The sequence below is a fragment of the Adiantum capillus-veneris genome, chromosome 4, assembly GCF_014529385.1.
Source record: "Adiantum capillus-veneris isolate H3 chromosome 4, ASM1452938v2, whole genome shotgun sequence".
Taxonomy (NCBI): Eukaryota; Viridiplantae; Streptophyta; class Polypodiopsida; order Polypodiales; family Pteridaceae; genus Adiantum; species Adiantum capillus-veneris.
Window position 1 is genome coordinate 19,310,520 of NC_140934.1, and position 19,498 is coordinate 19,330,017.

The window sequence follows — 19,498 nt, forward strand, 5'->3', positions numbered from 1 at the left end:
TATAATTGTACTTGAGAATCATTGGCAGTATTGTCGGCTGTACTTTCTCTCTATAATCATATTCGCTGTAATCTTGATATGTAACCCCAATCATGGCATATATTTCAGTTATACTTACTTCTCGTCCAGTCTTCTGAATCTGAATCTGAATCTGAACCTTATTTCCAATACATAAGTTTGATTCTTATTTCAGTATCCACATTCCAGTTTAGTCTCTGATTCCTGTTCAGTCTGCTGTCTGAAATCTTCCCATACTAGTAGCTGAAATCTTTCAACACTGGAATTAGTTGTCTCAAGAGATCAGCTCCAATTCCATTTTGGCAATCAAGGTGGCTCGAGCTGAAGCTCGTTGACTGAAAGACTCTTCTCCCAGTTGAAGTTTTCAGCAATGGCACCAAAATCCAATCGTGGCCGGAAATCTACCATTCATGTGGACCCCATTCCTAAGGAGTCACGAAGAGAGTCTGACCCAAAGCAAGAGAAGATGACTAACACTGAGGCTCAGGAGGAGCATAGTCAGGATGATGAGGCGCAGGACTCACAACACTCCAGTCATTCTCGACGCCGACGGGCAGAACGGGAAGCACGGAAGGCAAAGAGTTCCAAGAATTCTCAGTCTCGCCAGAGAGATGAGGATACCAAGGGCAGTAAGGGAAGTCACTGTACTTCTAGCAGACAAACTAGAGAAGACACTGACACTAAGACAAAGACAGAGATTGATTGGGATGCTGACAATGACAATTGCAAGAAGGCTCCCAAGCGTCATTCTGAAGCCAAGAAGAGAAGTGCCAGGATCAGTAGTAATCGAAATGATTACACAGCTTCTCTGAAGATTTCCTTTCCAATATTTGAAGGAGGGAAAAAGGATGATCCAGATGTTCACATACAAGCTTTCGAACAGTATGTTGAACTAGAAAACATTGATGAGGATGATTGGGGGGAATATTTTCCACAAACCTTGAAGGAGGCAGCGAGGAAATGGTATTACCATTACCCTGCATGCCAGCTGAGATCATATAACAAATTGCTTAAGGCCTTCAAGTTGAAATATTCCAACAATAGAGGGGACGAAGATATTCTCTGTGGATTAGATAAGATCAAACACAGGAATTTGTCAGTCCGCAGCTACGTGGAAAAGATAAAAGAGCTAACCATGCAGTTGCAAGAACCGTCGTCTGAGAAGAGATTGAGGGCATGGTTCCTGAATGGGTTCAGAAGCAAGAAGCTTAGGGAACAAGAAGTACCAGCCCCTACAAAAAAATTCAATGATCTGGTCCAAAGGGCATTAAAGCTGGAACAGCACGCTAAGAAGGAGAAGAGCCACAAGAAGCGAAGGACCATTAGCAGTAGCTCTGCTACTGAAACTTCTGATTCCAGTAAAATGTCCAGTAGCTCCGAGAGCAGCTCCAATGAACGAGCAAAGGAGAAATCAAAGAAAGGATCATGGACCAAGAAAATTGAAGAGATGGCTAGGCAAATTACAGAAATTAGCCACACAAGACAGCCAGTCCGAAAGATGGAGACTTGGTGTTCAAGATGCAAATCCAAGGACCATATCTCCACTGAATGTCCACAATGTCCCTGCTGCAAGGCCTTTGGTCACCTATGGAATAATTGTGGCATCAGAATTCACCATGTTAAGAAAGGAAAGGATCTGTTAGTGGTTGCCTACACTGAACCAGTGAAGGTAGAGCCAGTCAAAGTAGCTCAAGAGGAGAGGACGTGGCAGATACCAACCAGGAATGGGCAGAGGAAGAGGAAGAGGCAACTTCTAGAACAGGAGCATGAATTGCTATACTTGTGGGAAGTATGGTCATTTTGCAGCCCAATGTCCAGATGCACCTGTAACGACTACTAGTGAGGCTAAGGCACCACAGCTAGTCCTAGTCAGGGTGGTTACCAGGAGCAAGGGAGTAGTCATTGACGAAATCCCAGACATTTCAAAAGTACCATTCAATCCTAACAGCAGCAAGTGGGCTCAACAAAGGGAAGTTTGGAAGGCCAAAGGTAAAGAAAAGGTGGTAGATGAGTGGCAAGAGCAGCGGGAACTAGCAGCTAAAATCACGGAGGATTTAACTAAGAAGCTGCCAGAGCAGCCAGAAAGTTCCGAAGCTAGAGTCATTCAAAGGATACCAGCCCACTCGACTGATAAAGATCAGTCAGTACCGGCCATGACAGAGACCATGCTAGCTATGGTACAAGGACTAGCTGATGAAATGGGAGTGGATGGAAAGAGTAGAAGCACTGCAAACGAATGGCAGTGTGAAGATACCAGTTCTTCAAGCTCTGAAAATCAGTCTGACCAAGAGAGAGAAGAAATTCATGTGAAAATTTGTGATAGAATCCAGAAGCTAACTGTAGAGCTGGAGGATATAAGAAAGACCTTGCATGAGGTGGCCAATTTTATCAGACAGCGCAGGAAGACTGAGGCAGAGGCCAGAACAGTGGACCTGACGGCTGTCTGGGATGATGAAGTTCCACTTATTCAGGTAGACTACAAGGTCAGGAAGCAGTGGGAACCTCTCTCAAGCATTATCCTGGATGGAGGGACAGGAGTCAACATAATGGGAGCCCATCTTCAGCAAAGAATGGGTATCACTAATATGAAACCAGCGCCATTCAAAGTGAGAATGGAAGATCATAGAGTCGTATAGGCGACGGGTATGATTGAAAACATGCAGATAAGAGTTGGGAGGGAGAAATTCAAAACCAGTTTCCTAGTCCTAGATGTGCAGGGAGCATATGGAATGCTACTAGGGCGCCCATGGTTAAGAACAACACATGATGTTCATGACTATGCAAACCAAACTCTTACCATAGAAGGGGCCAGTGGCAGAATCCAAATCCAGACCAACAATACCAGGAGCTGGAAAAAGGAATTGAGGCCGAAGGAGTTGTGTCAGAAGTATAGAGCCAAGAAAATCGAGCGAATGCTAGCGGCTATGAACATATTTCCTTTGGAAGAAATTGACTTGCATGCAGTCTTGCTGAACAAAGAGCAGGCTGACAAGCAGAAGAGATTGAATTGGAAGCTGCAAAACTAAGCAAAAATCGAGCAAGCATAAAATAAGTGCAACCATATGTACAAAGTTTATTCCTATATCCTGTAGCTTCTTCTCATGTGGATTTCCCAACCCCCTTGATCACAATTTGATGCACATCTGGCACCAGGTCTGTTTCAAAGTATAACTTGAGCTGCACACCATTGACTCTATGCTTGAGATGTCTACTATTTTCTCGCACCAATTGATAGGTACCATTGGGAAAAGATTTTCCTCTTTTCCATAAACCACATTGAATGGAGTAAAGCTAATGGAAACTTTATAAGATGCATTTTTATGTCCACAAACACCTTTCAATGTTAGCTTCCCATTTTATTACCTATTTATACACATACATTGTAAGCATCTTGATTATTTGTCCATTAGCACTCTTAACCAAACCATCACATTCTAGGTCGAAAACGGCTAGGTCAAAAATCCACTATTGTTAATAATCGCGATTTTGGAACTTGACCTAAAGTGGGGTTTGAGACCATAAGCATGTGTTCTTAGGTTTTATAAACATATCCTAGAAGTTTCGTTACGTTTGGATGTCATTTGATGTTGTAACGGATGTGATTTGTTTGCCGATGAGCGATTGGCTTTTGGTGATTTCAGTCACTTGAGTGTAGCTTGAGTTAGATGTGAGTTGTTAGTTGTTTTTCCAGAGATTGAAAACCTCTTGTAGCCTCTATCACTACAAGAGGCTATTCATATTAGCGACGCTCACACAGCGACGCTAAAAAAAAAATAATCCCGGCGTCGCTATGAGCGTCGCAAATTTACAAGTAAATTTGCGACGCTCATAGCGATGCCGGCTAGGCTAAAAAAAATAACAGAGAGCGCCCTCAAGCAAGGAGCAGGTAACGCTCTCCCTCTCCCTCTCTCTCTCTCTCTCTCTCTCTCTCTTTCTTCTCCACACACACACACACACACACACACACACGAGGAGAGGAAGGAGAGCCAGGTATGCTCCTTCCCTCTCCTCACTCTCATGTTCCCTTCCCCTCTTTCTCTCTCCCTCTCTCTCTCTCTCACACACACACATACACACACACACACATAGTGTTTTTGAGTGAGAGAGAGAGAGAGAGAGAGAGAGAGAGAGAGAGAGAGAGAGAGTACAAACATAAACAAAAACGCACACACACATACATAAACAAAGAATGCACACACACATTGAGAGAGGAAAAGAGAGAGAGAGCATGCATAAACAAAAAACGCACACATTGAGAGAGGAAAAGAGAGAGAGAACATGCATAAACAAAAAACGCACACATTTAGAGAGGAAAAGAGAGAGAAAACATGCATAAACAAAAAAACGCACACACATTGAGAGAGAAAGAGAGAGAAACTAATTTAACGTCGTAGGAAACTAATTAAAATTAAAAGACCTAAAGATCTAGCCAACGAGGAGTTGAACTCAAGACCTATTATTCAAGAGGGAAATGGCATAACCAATCTATCATACTTGGCATGGGTGATAGAAAGGTTATACCATTTATCTCTTTTTATTGGCACACACATCCACACACGCGCACACACACAAGAAGAAGAGAGTTATAACGTCGTAGGAAACTATCCTAAAAGACGTTAAAGATTAGGTTAGATGTAGACTTACGTTAAATTAGATTTAGGTTTATTTAAGTTAAATTAGATTAGATTTAGGTTTATTTTTAATTAGATTTACGTTTATTTACGCTAGATTTAGATTTACGTTATATTATATTAGATTTAGGTCTCCATAGACTACGATGCCTGCATGAAGCGGGTGAAGAAAGCCCTCAATGGAATATAGGGTATTGCTGCCTTCACTCATGGTGGGCTCCGTCGATCCAAAAGTACTGGTGAAATGTCTTCAGAAGATAGGGAAGAAGGTGGATCTTCAGGGCGGCAAGAGTCACTACATCCCCGACAATGACCATCTAGACAACCTCTAGTCATTCAACAGCAACTTCAAAGTTAGTAACAAGAGCAAGAACGGTCCAAAGGGCCAATTGCTGTCGTCAGATGTGGATGGAGATGAGCCAGCGTCACCGCCGGAAGTTAACTCTCACATCTTTAGTGATGAGAATGCCAACTCTTGCCGAGTTATGTGAAAAATTATGTGTTAAATCAGTTTTAAGGTTCTTATAATCCCTGTTAGTTTAGTTCTTTGTTTTTAATATAACATAATTTACGTTAGATTTAGATTTATGTTATATTAGATTAGACTTAGGTTTATTTAGGTTTACCCACACACACACACACACACACACACACACACACACAAGAAGAAGAGAGTTTTAACGTCGTAGGAAACTATCCCAAAAGACGTTAAAGATTAGGTTAGATGTAGACTTACGTTAAATTAGATTTAGGTTTATTTTTAGTTAGATTTACGTTTATTTAGATTTACGCTTATTTACGTTAGATCGAGTCCACGCAAGAATTACTTATGGCTTAGGGTTTAGAGTTAGACGAACAGTGAAAAGATCTACTGTGAAAAGACGTTAAGATGTTGTGAAGTGCTACAGCTAGAGAAGAGGCAAAGGGGTTTTGTCCACTACATGCAGTATCATGTAGACGTGGGTCTGTAGATTTCTTGTACCCACAAATATAGGTATTGACCAATAAAGACGAGATTATAACCCGGTGGTTCTGATCTCCGTGCACCTCTAGACCGAGGTGTGCGGGGATTGGACATGACTAGAGAATGTGTGAGAGAGAGAGAGAGAGAGAGAGAGAGAGAGAGAGAGAGAGAGAGAGAGAGAGAGAGAGAGAGATAAGACGAAGAATGCCAATAGAATATTAAATTTGTTGTCCAGGCTATAAGATTTTTATCCTCATTATGAGTAGTGACGAGGATGTGGGACTGTCCAACCGAAACACCTATCTCTCAACGAGGGTCTTATGTCCTTGTAATCAATGCAAGCATGCTGTGCGACGGACAAGACGTGTTTCTTTGCAGCACGTTCGCGAATTTGGCGAGTTCGATCCATCTATTATAGATCGAGTTGTCGCCAATTATAACTCGTCAGACTTTGACGCTGGCCAACAAGCAGCAATCTTGCAACCCAATAGACGTGTTCGCAGGCGCTTTGGTCAAGCAGCATATGTGAGGCCACAAGATGTAGCCTCTGACAGCTCGGGGGATGATCATGCAGAGCACATTCCCAACGAGGCAATGTTTGAGCCCGAGATTGATGAAATGATCGAGACGATCATGGATTCAGAAAGGCTACGATCCCCTGACAATTTGTAGACATTTGGTTTTGGATTTGATCCATGCGGTTGATTCGATGCTTTTTATGCAGTGTGCACTATACACACTTGTTCATGATCAGTGGAGAAACATACCTGTCGTATATGGTGTAGTGTGGTAGCTCTAGGTGTCCGCAGCAGGCAAAAAAGTAGCAGGGCAACTCTAGGTCAAAAAGGTTCTCTCTCTCTCTCTCTCTCTCTCTCTCTCTCTCTGTCTCTCTCTCTCTCTCTCTGTCTCTCTCTCTGACAATTGGAAATAAGCCCTACATTGCCCCATTTTTCCTATCTGTGCCCGACCTACCAAGAGTGATAAGTGCACACTTATCTTGTTTGCCTTGATTTCTCATAGTATACCACATGTGGCTCAGACGGTTCCTCATTTGGATACTTGGTTGCTAATTGCCCTCGGTTTTGCAATTTTGGTCCGTCATAAGTTGGCTTTTGACTTGTGCCAAATTCTTCCAAACCTGACATGCTTGAAGATCTTGCTTTGTCAATTTGGTGTTTGCTTTTAGAACTTGATTCCGACTTTCCTGGCTCACTTTATAAATTTTTATCCTTATTAGATTAGAAATGAAAAAATTACTAAAAAATATTATTATTTGGCAAAAAAATTGCCAAAAATATTCCATACACTCATACATACATACTCTCACTCTAGACATCATGTCTGTCAAAAATTGTTGCTATGGATCATTATTATGATGATAAGAGATATATCTTGATCAAAAGCAACTAAAAAGCAAAACATTAAGCAGAAGAACATGCTTTGTACACTATACACATAAATCCTTGACATTTTGTAGCATAAGATCTTGCAATAGGCTGCCAAAGCTATTTCTACTTACCCCTTCCTATTATGAGTCGTCTTGAACAAAGGTTTGTGCAATGTGCATGGGCGCAAATAGCGTGTCTATGCAAGTCCATGTAATGTGACCCTATTATGCTAATGGAAGAGATGCATGGGTAACAATATGCTGTGCAAGATGTGTGTACTGAAATGATTGTTCAAATGCTTTTGTTGGCGAGGCTCTATCTATACTACGATGTTCGAAGAATAACATCATTTGAAGATGTTGCACTTGTTCTTTGATAGTTGGTTTTGTGAGTACCATTGGCTGGATGTTGGTGGTTCTTTATTTTTATCTTTGGTACCCACTTGTACTTTGGTTTTGGAGATAGAAAAGGTGATTATCGGGATGGTTGCTTTGTTCTCCATTGCCAATTTGGTTTGGGAATTGGTGTCTTGTTCTCTGATTTGGACTTGGGTATCCATTTATACTTGGGTTGACCTGATGGTGGCAAGTGAGATGATAAACTCCGTTTTTGGGTATCAAAGAAGTTATGATGGTGTTCTTGAGGGCTATGAGTCCCTCAGACATAGGGATGCTAGGATAGAGGGAGGTCACATCAAAGGTGAATAGGAGACAATGGGGAGAGAAGGATTTAGATTGGATATCGATGATGAGGGATAACAAATCTTTAAGGGGTTGTTTTTGTGAGGAGGATGGGGTAAAGTTGGAAGTGTAGCCATTTGGAAGCGTTTTCAAACAAATAACCACAATATGAGCAAATAGGACGGGCCACAAGTATGGGTTTGTGAATCTTAGGGAGGAGTTGGATAGGATAGGGTTTGAAGGGTTTATAGAGTGGTGTGAGGATAAAGGTGGTTTCATCAAGGGCGAGGAGAGTATATTTGATGGTGATGGTGTGGAGTAAGGAGGCGATGTAATTTTGTGGTGGTGGGGTGACAGGTTGGTATGTGGAGGGGTCGTTGAGCTGCCTAAGGGTCTCTTGTTTATACCATTCCCGTGATTTTATCAAGGGTGAGGAGAGTACATTTGATGGTGATGAAGTGGAGTAAGGAGGCAATGTAAATTTGTGGTGGTAGGGTGACAGGTTGGTATGTGGAGGGGTCGTTGAGTTGCCTAAGGGCCTCTTGTTCATACCATTCCTGTGATAGGATGGTAAGGCCTAGGCTTTAATCTTCCGGTTTAATGACTATTGTGCGGTCCATTGAAAGAGTTTTTAGGGCACGATTGACGAATTTAGGAAATTTAGAGCGGGATGCTTTGTAGTGTGAAAGTGTATCTCTTAAATTGAGGAGTTAAGGGATGTGCTGCTCTCTAGTGTAGGATCTAAAAAGGGGGGCATCCAAGAGGGGTTTGGGGTTTTGTAAGGGGAGTGTGGGTTGGACATAGATTATTGAAAAAACTTTTGAGTTGTAGTCTCCTTGCTAATGAGTCATGGGCTTTGACAATGGGTTTGGTAGGGGGGTTAGGGGGAGGGGGGATGTATTTAAGCCCTAGGTCTAAGAATTTCTTTTCATCAATAGAGAGGGGATGGGTGGTGAGATTATGAACAAAGTTAGTACAATGGTTATTGACCAAGGTGTGTGAAGGGAGCTTACCAAAAATTGTAAGTTCAAAGGCATGTGGGTTTATGAGTGGAAGCCAAAATTTATGCCTTTTCCTTCCTCTATCTTTGGAAAGTTTCTTTAATAGATATGGGGAAAGTTCCATCAAAAGAGGATAGGAAAGATGGTGATGAGGTGGAGAGAGGTGGAACTTCGCCAAAAGAGGGTAGGATAGAGCGGGGAGTACTCATCCAAAGATATGGGAGGAGGGTGGGCTTGCTAAAAAGCAAGTGTAACCAGAGGTTGGACAAGAAGTCCCTAATCCCTCCTCCCTCTTCCGTTTCCCGAATCATTGTAGACATGCTTGTGGTCGTTGTCGTTGTCGTTTCTATTGGTGTTGCGATGGAGGTTTGGGGTCATCACGGTTGTCGTTGTTGTTGTTATGAAAGAGGTTGTTGCTGTGATTGGGAGGTTTTGTTAGCTTGTTGTAGGGGAACGATTTTGGTTTTGAATTGGAGGAAGAAGGGATATTTGGCATGAAGAGGTTGTGAATGCAATTGAGGGGTATTTTGGGGTTATAGTAGGCTTCTTAGGTGAGAAGTATAAGAAGGGTTTTTTGGAGGGCGGGGAATGGGGAGGGGAGTGAGGTGGGGTGGTTCGTGCATTTTAAAGAGGTTTGTGTGGGTCTTGGAAGCTTTAATAAAGGTTTTGGTGGGGGATCTGAGATGGTGTGGTGGGTGGGAGGATGCGGGAAGAGAGGTTCTAGGGGGTAAAAGGGAGCTTTAATGGGAGGGAGGTGTTTTAATGATTTGATGAGGTGGGGGTTAGTGTTGTTGGGTGTGGTGATAGAGGGTTTAGTGACAGGGAGAGATTTGAAATGTTTCCGAACTTCTAGTTCTATGAGCTCCTTATTGGTTTGTTCCTTAGGGAGGTGGGTAATAGTTTCCTTCATGGTAGAGACGGTGTGCTTTCTAGTTTTGATAGCTTCCTCTTCTTTGGTGGAGGCCAAATGGGAGTTTACTATAAGGGATTTCATCTGGGAGAGGAAGAATTGTACGGATACGTCTTTCCATTGCGTTAGGTATTGGAGCCAATCACAAGAGGCTAAAAGGGTAATGTAATAGAAGAGAGCTTCTCGACGAGGTCGGTGAGGCGGATCTCTACCTCAAGGTGGTAATTATCCATTGGTTTGGAGGTTTTGAACAAGGAGTTTTTGTGGCTTGGATGAGGGCAAGGGTGCAATCTAATTGATATTGGATTATAAGGGCGATGAGTTGGGCGTTAAGAAGGGCTTGAGCTTGGGTATCTTGTAGTTGCAAACATGGGGTTTTTATGTTAAGGCTATTGGCATTGGCATTGTTTTTATGTAGCTCCACTAGGTGTGCGGTGTAAGAAGTGCCTGTCAATTAAAATTGCCTAATCATTGGCCATACACAATTCTTTTCATGTGAGCCTACTTAAGCCTTACAAAGGAGAGCCACACGTGATTGCATTTGGAGAGATGCCTTCTCTCTGCATCTGCTAAAAACAACTTGCTCTCCTCCTCATCCTAACCCTGTTGGACATATCCTGCATTCAATTCACTCCATGAGACAACATTGGAACTGGAGAGGCACCCTTGCTTTGCATCCGTTGAAAATAGGCCAGAGAGTATGTGATTGCATCTGGAGAGACACCCTCCCTTATCTCTAGGTTGAAAATAGATCAGAGCTCCTTGGCCCTGCCCAATTTGGGAATTTCCCGTAATCAGTGCATTTCAAGAGATGACATCTTGGACATGAAGCTCCTCAAGCACTTCTTGTGCTTCATGAAGTGCACTACGATTGGCATACATTTCGACCAAGGTAGTTCCAAGCATGACGTTGCATCTACTGAAAACAACTCTTTCGCATTGGATGAAAACAGGCTAGGGTGTATGTGATTGTGTCTAGAGAGACACCATCACCTCGTCCATTTAAAAACAACCAGAGCTCCTTGGCCCTGCCCAAGTTGGGCATATCCCATGCATCTATTTTGCTCGGATTGTTCAAGATTTTTTTATCTTTATTCCTTTTTGACAATTGACATCCGTTTTTGAGTGCTTAGCATGTAATTTGTCACAAATTACCTCGCAAAAAAGTCAATTATGTCTAAAAATAATGAAGCAATTCATCTCCAAAGCCTACATAACCAACTCAAATTCTAGTTTTAGCATCTTGTATTGATAGATAATCAGTCTTCTTATGAAAAGCTACATATTTTTTTATCTTTGAATCTCACGACCAAAGGTATTTTGGGAATTTTGGAAAATTTGAAGGGAATTTTGGGAATTTGTGACAAAATATTGGGGATATTTTGGGATATTTTGAAATTTGAGGGGTATTTTGGGAATTACCACAAATTAGAGGGGTATTTTGGTAATTTTCCCTTGTATGTTTGTGAAATTGATTTTTTCCTTCGAATGACGCTGTGTGTGTAGCAGCTCTCTCACACACTTTTGATAGGCCGAAGAGAAGTTTAGCCTTGTACCTAAATTCTCAAAGAGACCCTTCCAAAAATTAATGGCCATTCTAGTATCTCTATCTGACACTATGGACATTGGCAAGCCGTGGTACTTGAAGATTTGTGATGTAAAGAGGGTTGCCATTTGATGGGCCTTGATAGTCTTTTTGACAGGTATGAAATGTGCTTGTTTGCTAAACTTGTCCACTATCGTCCATATTCCTGTATTCCCATGGATAGACTTGGGCAATCCAAAGATAAAATCCATGGATATGCTCTCCCATGGTGAATTAGGGATTGGCAAAAGTTGAAGCAATCCAGGTTGCTTCGCTCTATCAAACTTTGTCTTTTGGCATACCATACATTTTGAAACATACTCTTGTATGTTTGCTTTCATGGCAGGCCAATAGAAGTATGTTTCTATTCCTTCTAGGGTAGATTGAATCCCTCTATGCCCCGCATAAGAAGGAGCATGGGATTCATACATTACTTTCTCACGTAGTGAGCTAGTAACGCATAGTCTGTTGCCATAGAGAAGATAACCATCTTGTAAGGTAAATGTGTTAGCAACAAGCTAACCCATGTAACATTTTTCGAGAGTTTATTGTAAAATTACTTATTCTTTTGATAACTCGGGAATATTGTAACTCCTATTTTCCAGGTGGATATCGTAATCAATGAGCCGGGTCTATAAGCTTCGTGATTGTATCAACGAGTCTTACCATACACCGAGCAAGCTTTACCGAGCGAATGGGAAAATCGAGCAAGACCCATCACAAAGACTAAACACTCAAAACAATTAAACACTAGTTTTAGACAAGATATCTTGTCCTATGTCCATGCTGACGATGTGGGCACTTGGTTGTAGCACATTACATGCCTTACAAATTCTTGATAGGTGCATTGTTTATATTGGATGACTTTTGTTCAAATACCACCATATGAGTTGACAATAGGCATACCACTGATCACCACTTCCTCTTCTTGATTTTTATGGAGCCACGGGATGAGAATATTGGAAAACATCACACACATTTCCTATGGCTCAAGTGCCTAATACAACCATCCCTTATCTATATAAACACTCAAAAGGCACTCTACACCACATGAAGACTATTGGCCACCTATTTAGGTGTATCAATCACTGCTGTTAACTAGACCTTTTGAAAAAAAGTATCTTTAAGGTATTATTAGGAGGAATAAACATGTATTCCACCATAGACAAGATCTTTTAAACGTCTTTCTCCTTTACTATTTTGGAGGCTAACAATTAGGATATTTTTTATCGTACTCTTCTATTTAAGCCTGCTAGACATCCTTAATGCCGGATTGCAAGGAAGAAACTGAGAGGCAGCGTCTCTCTCTCTGTCTATCCATCTATCTTTCTTGAAGCCCCTCGTCTTCTCTCTTCTGTGTATGTTTTACCTAGCTGTTCTCTTAAAGAGGAGTCTAATCATTAATAGAGATTTTAGTACAAAAAACAAGTAGTAGAGGAGGTCCAATTTTGGAAAAGGAGGAATGAAAGGAGACCTTTTGAGATTCCATCTCTCTCTCTCTATTATAAGCCAATGCGGGTGACTCCCAGTCCATGATAGCATTTAATTTCAATCAAAGTGGTTGATCAATATTTTATAAGGGTGTTTGTTCCAGTTGCTTGAGTACTTGTACACACAATTATAAGCCAATGCGGGTGACTCCCAGTCCATGATAGCATTTAATTTCAATCAAAGTGGTTGATCAATATTTTATAAGGGTGTTTGTTCCAGTTGCTTGAGTACTTGTACACACAAAGAGAGAGAGAGAGAGAGAGAGAGAGAGAGAGAGAGAGAGAGAGAGAGGTGACAAATAGTATATTAGGACTTGTCACTTGTTGTTTCAGTCATGTTATCTGGCCTCGACATGCTAAAAGCAACCGATACCATTTGTTGGGTGCAAATTCTTTGCCGACGTGTAATCACATGATGATAAGTGCCCAATATGCGGGTAGGGCAGGCTCTCTCTCTCATTCTCTCTCTCTCTCTCTCTCTCTCTCTCTCTCTCTCTCTCTCTCTGAGCCATCCGTCCGTCTACGTCTAAGTGATGACTATGTACTGTCTATCATGGCAATGCAAGATAAGCAAAAAGAGGGGACTCAATGAGAGAGTCTATCATCAACTTAAAGCTATGGAAAATAAAGTATTATGCATGATTGAGGGTGTACCAAGGAAGTTGTAAGGTTGTGGTGGCACGGGGATTAGTTATCGGTTATTTTGATAGATAACTAAGCCGACATCGTGGTCACACACAAGCGAGCTAAAGCTTAGTAGAATGGAGTCCTATTTTTGCAACTATGCCAATTCAAGCATAGTAGCAAAACTATGCCGTTGATCTTTTTAATTGTAGCCTGATCATTGACAACCTTTTCTTCAACGCATCGACGTGGAAGCAACGCAGAGGTTCTCAAATTGTCATTGCTGCAAAAATCTCTCTCTCTCTCTCTCTCTCTCTCTCTCTCTCTCTCTAACCGGTTCTCCATCCATGTGCCAATTGCATTTGCCTTTTTTATGCTGCACCTGACCACGTCTGTGGCGCATGATGATGCAGGAGCTTAGTTTGGCTTAGTTCTTGATAACTAGAAACTAGGCCCCGTATGACCATGCCCTAAATGAGAAATGAAATGAACAGCGAATGCACGATGCATGCGACTCACACAAGCCTTCATTTGCGCTGCGCATGCAAGGCCATGCGAAAGCGGCTGGCTGTAGCTAGTGACCTACATCCACAACTTTTTTTAGGCACAACCTGCAATGGGAAAATAGTTGACATGATTTATTAATCATTTGAAAACTTCTCTAGACGCCGCAAACTGTTTTCAGGAGGTTTTGAACATCTTTCAGACGAGCGAGAGAGAGAGAGAGAGAGAGAGAGAGAGAGAGAGTGCCTGCCAAGAGCTTGGTGGAAAGAGAGATTAGCGAGCGAGGAGAGCAGCCAAAATGGTAGCCCTTGCAAGTTCTTCTCCCTGCTGTCCAGGCCCGAGCTCTTGGGATAGGCCATTGCCCCCTCTACGTCCCCGTCTTCCTCTTCCCGTAGAAATGACAGCCCTCGCAGGTTCTTCTTCCCTGTTGTCGAGGCCCAAGCTCTTGGGACAGGCCATTGCTGCCTCCACCTCATCTTACTCTTCTTGCGTCTCCTCCCCATCCCCCGCCATTGTGGTATCTTAGGCAAGAAGAAGCCCAAGCCTTCCCCCAATGCCGCCAAAGCCGTCCCTCACTAACGAGGAGCTTGCAAAGCGGTACAGTCCATCCACCTCCCTGAGGGTTTGTTAGCCAGAGTTAACGTGCCTGCCTATCTCACTGCGGAAATCCCTGGAGACTATGGATTTGATCCCTTTGGTCTTAGCAAGAAACCGGCAGACTTTGACAAGCACCAAGCCTATGAAATCATCCATGCGAGGTGGGCAATGTTGGGAGAAACTGGTTTTGTCCTCCCTGAGGCAGTCTGGTTTATTTGAGATTGAGAGTGTGTGTGTGTGTGAGAGAGAGAGAGAGAGAGAGAGAGAGAGAGAGAGCCATGCCTGTGCATCGAAGGAGACGTGCTATAGCCAGTGACTGCAGCGGAGAATATTTCCAATGATTTGATCATTTTAAAACTCCTTAAAACAGTCCGCGGCGGCGCGGACTATTTTGAAGAGTTTTTTGGACCTCTTTCAGACACGAGTAGGCCTTAAATTTGGGTCGGAGGAGAGAGAGAGAGAGAGAGAGAGAGAGAGAGTTGAGCATCCCGTGTCATCTTGTTTTGTTTCTGCGATCGATCTGATTTCAAGCTCCTCCATCGCCATGTATTTCAAAGTTTCAAGGAACCATGGCCATTGACCGCCAACCCAAGGGAGTTCTTAGATATCAATATTTGTGACAAGCAGTGGGACGCATCATAATGAACCTTTATGCTGTCATTACTCCCAAAAATGCCGAGAACTTTAGGGCTTTAATGTGTACTAGAGAGAGGTTCATGCAAGTCTGACAAACGTTTGTAGTTCAAGGGCTCATTTTACAAGGTGATTCCAAACTTCATGTGCCAACAGTGTTCGAGAAAAATTATTTTTCCAAACGTACAAAATTCTTTTCTTTGAATTTGCCAAGAGGAAATTTTAAAAAATTGGGTTATTTTTTTGGGTCTTTGCACTATTTTTCTCTATTTTGAGGCACAATTTCTCCTTTTCCCTTTGCTCTCTACGAACATTTTTTAAATTGAAAGCGGCATGAGATTAAGTTGAGACACATTTTTCTTGAACATTATGTGCCAACAAGGAGGAGACTTCACACGTGGGGATGGAACTGGTGGGGAGTCCATCTATGGGGCTACGTTTTCCGATGGGAACTTCATCAAGAAACACACTGGCCCTGTTGTGCTCTCCATGGCCAATGTCGAGCCCAACAATAACGGCTCGAAGTTTTTACTCTACATTGTCCAGACCCAGTGGCTCAATGAAAAGCATGTTGTATTTGGACGTGTTGTTGAGGGCATGGATGTGGTGAAGAACATTGAATCTGTGGGCTATCCGAGTGGCAAAATGCAGTCCTCCTCCTCACGGTTTACCATTTTTCATCATCTTTCTTCTTATGGCTATCCATTCTTTTTTTTGTCTTTTTTGCATCATCTTTTGTGCATGCCTTCTCTAGCACGATGGCTCAGCAATTGATTGGAGAGAAGATCTCAAAGTTCAAGAAGCATACATTCTCTTTGACAAAGATGGCGATGGAAATATCACCACCAGAGAGCTTGGTACTAGGATGCACTCACTTGGACAAAACACAATAGAAGTAGAGCTATAGGAGGTGATCAATGAAATGGATGCAGATGGAAATGGAACGATCAATTTTCTCGAGTTTTTGAATTTGATGTCTTGTAAGATGATGGATACCAACTCTGAGGAGGAGTTGGACAAACCATTCAAGGCTTTTATATGTCATCCACAAATTTGACTACAAGTCCAAGTCTAGCTGATGAAAAATCTAGGAGAGAAGTTGACAGATGAGTAGGTTGATAAAATGATTTGAGAGGTAGATGTTGATGGTTAGGTGAATTATGATAAATTTGTGACGATGATGCTTTCAAAGTAGTGCTTTTGACATGTGTAAAAGGAAAACGATGCACAACCATGCTTAGCTACTAAAATGAGAAGCTTGTATTTGAATACTTGATATAAAAACAAATTGTTTGTCCCAAAACACAGAAATACTAGGGCGGCGCCCTTGTGATACAAACCTAACTGGAGGGGAGGGGGATAAAAGTGTAATCATGAATGTGCTCTTTCATTTTCCATGCTCAAGGAGACAAAAGAAAGGGATCTTCTTTTGACAGAAAATGGTGTCATCCCAACAAAGGTCCACCAAGATAGCCTTTTTTGCCTCTCTTTCATGGTAACTTTCACGTGTCTTCTAGTGATGCTTGCATTCCTAACCATAATGAAATATTACCACTTAAACTCACTAGAGGCATCATCTAGAATACAAAGAGTTGATCAACAAAATACTACATAGTGTGGAGCCTATGTTTGTAGATCTAAGCGAGATTTGTGCAATGAAAATTCCTTTAGTGTGCTAGCATGTTGAGTTGTGCATTCGTTGTTGCTCAAACTTCATTTTAGATGGCTTCCATATAGATGTGTTTAGAATGAGTTCTCTAAGAGATTATGATGTTTAATCAAGTCCAAAATGTTATTAGAGGAGACAGGGCTACATAAGCTCCTTGAAGTTTACTTGGATTAGTTTGCTCGATTTTTTATTTGCTTGAAAAATCCTGCTCGCTCTTTGGAATTCCTCGTATCAACTTACCTTTAGTTAGAGCTCCCAGATTATTAGTTTTTGACCAAAGAAACCTTGGCTAAGGTATAAAGGTCAATTTTTGTAAGTTATTTTTCAAGTTTTGGATAATAGAAACACATCATCAGCTAACGACGCTCACTTCTCTCCTTCTCGCGCTTCCTACTTCCTTCCCGGTTGTCACATTGCAGTGCTATCTGTTGCATTGCAACCGCAGGTAAGAGCTTTACGCATTGACGTAAACATTTCATGGTAAACTATAGCTTTTGGCGTCGTCGACCCGCGGCCTAATTTCATCATAAGTAGGAATTTAAGCTAGGAAACCAACAAAAGAAGCATAGGCAGGATATTGGGGCATCATTGTTGCTAAGCATTTAGATGCATTAGGGGTCGAAAACAACTAGGTCAAAAACTCACTGCTGTTAATAATTGCAATTTTTCACTTGACCTAAAGTGAGATTTGAGACCATAAGCATGTGTGCTTAGGTCTTATATACATGTCCTAGAAGTTTTGTAGCATTTGGATGTCTTGATGCTGTAACGGTTATGATTTGTTTGCCGATTAGAGATTAGCTTTTGATGACTTTGGTCATTTGAGTGCAACTTGTGTTAGATGCGAGTTGTCTATTGTTTTCCAAGAGATTGACACCCTCTTGTAGCCTCTATGCACTAGTCAAGTCAGCTTCATCCCATGGATTGACAATTATGTTCGTGGTTCTCGCTATGTCTGCAATAAGATAGGAGTGAGGTTAGAAACCCATCCCACATTTGGCGCCGCTGTCGGGGACGAATAGACTGCAGGATTGTAGTTAGGTTAGGATTTTGAGAATGATTGATGGACGAGACAAGTCTTACGATCAAGGCTCAAGAAACCATTAAAAACAAGAAAACAAGTGTTTGTGGACACTTTCCACAACCCCATTGCAATAGAATCTAGGAGTAGGGTAAGTAGAATCCGAGGTGGGATCTTAGAATATTGACCACTCCAAAAGAATCAATTGTGAGTTGTTTATATGAAGTTGCAGAATTTTAGGTCTACGGCTTGAAACAGTACCAAAAGACTGTCAACCACTGAATCTGGCTGGAGATTATGCTCTAAAAGTTGTATGAACCAGTTGGGTTTGCTTAAGGATGCAATTGAGGTCAATTTTCAAGAGTTTGAAAAAACTCAAATTATTTACTTTTTCTTGAAATTTTAGGCCAAATTAAGTTTTGACTTGACTCAGAGGCTTAAAATAGGTCATAAAAAGACTGTGTAGTGAAAAAATTACAAAAAGTGTTCATTTTAGGCCAAAAGTAAATAATCGTGATTATTTACTTTCAGCTCAAAATTGACCAAGGTTGATACTAGAGACTCTATGCATGATTACCAACATCTTTTGTAAAGGCTCATAGAGTTTGGATCATAAAACAGACCAAAACCTTGATAAAAACTGAAATCTGTACTGATTGTCGAGAACTTGAGTGTGACTTGGTAAATCTTGCTCAAATTTAGTGAAATTTGACTCAAAGGCTTAGATTGAAGTGTTAAATATGTGTATATGCTCAGATGACAAAAAATATGCTTAAATTTGTTAGATGTAAATAATTATGATTATTTACGTTTGTCCTATTTTTCAACTTTTTTGATCAACCTTGCATGCCACCAATTTTATCATGTTATATTGAGCACACATATTAAATTTGGTAAGATTTGGATCTATAAAGTGAAAATTGTGTCCAGATTTGAAAAGTCAGTCTGCAGACACAAAAGTACTGTTGACATTAGGACCAAAAACAACTCAAAAAGGGTTGTGTAAGGAATTGGTTAACTTACTAATTAGCAGAGCCATTTATGGTCAAAACGGCTCCAAATTTGTTTGTTTTGGTCATTTAAAGCATATCTACGAAATTAAAACATATCTAGGTACATATCTCTAAATATTCAAAAAGATATCGTTTTCTTCACATTCCTTTGCGGCTCACCTCGAAATTTGTTCTCATTTACTTCACTTGGCGGCAAATAGTTGTTTCCACTTTTGAATCACTCAATCTCTCTCTTTTCTCTCACTTTTCACGAGCTTTCTCTCTTCTTTTTTTGATGCACCTTGTTCTGCTACTACGTTGTCTCCATTATACTTTTTGTGTGTTCATTACTTACAATGAGTAATACATCTTCATTAGTGATAACTGCAAGTTTCAATTAAACATTAAGCTAAGCCAAGAATATGTTACTACGCGGAGTGTCTGTCAAGGCCAGTTACAACTGCAAATGAAGCACAACAACTTCGCAACGAGGGAAAGAAACACATTGATATATGGACAGATGTGAGATTGTATCCACCAAATCCTAGCACTGGAAGGTATCCATCTTTTCACACACCTCATGATTTGTTGGAGATGGGGTTGATGGCTTACTAGGATATAGTTCTAGGCTATCTCATTTACACATTGATCATACACATTACATTCAATATCTCAAAACTACTTTGTCTTCAAATGCAACAAGAATTTTAGAATTTGAAAACCAAATAGCGTCTCTAAAACAAGAAAATCATCATCTTTAGACTTTAAAAGAAATTCGAATAGAATTAAAA

The 19,498-nt window shown here is 41.2% G+C and overlaps 1 protein-coding gene across 1 annotated transcript; it reads left to right on the forward strand.

The window, feature by feature from the left end:
* Positions 1-14,050: 14,050 nt before the first annotated feature.
* LOC147458817 (uncharacterized) lies at positions 14,051-15,165 on the forward strand. Its single transcript, XM_086509700.1, has 2 exons — positions 14,051-14,312; positions 14,399-15,165. Exons 1-2 carry the CDS (start codon positions 14,094-14,096, stop codon positions 14,609-14,611), a joined length of 432 nt encoding a protein of 143 aa, XP_086365826.1. The 5' UTR covers positions 14,051-14,093; the 3' UTR covers positions 14,612-15,165.
* The last annotated feature ends 4,333 nt before the right edge of the window (positions 15,166-19,498 follow it).

Coding starts and splice junctions, on each gene's coding strand:
- LOC147458817 (XM_086509700.1), top strand. CDS start 14,094: ATGGTAGCCCTTGCAAGTTCTTCTCCCTGCTGTCCAGGCCCGAGCTCT. Junction 14,313..14,398: donor CCCCATCCCCCGCCATTGTG/GTATCTTAGGCA, acceptor AAAGCGGTACAG/TCCATCCACCTCCCTGAGGG.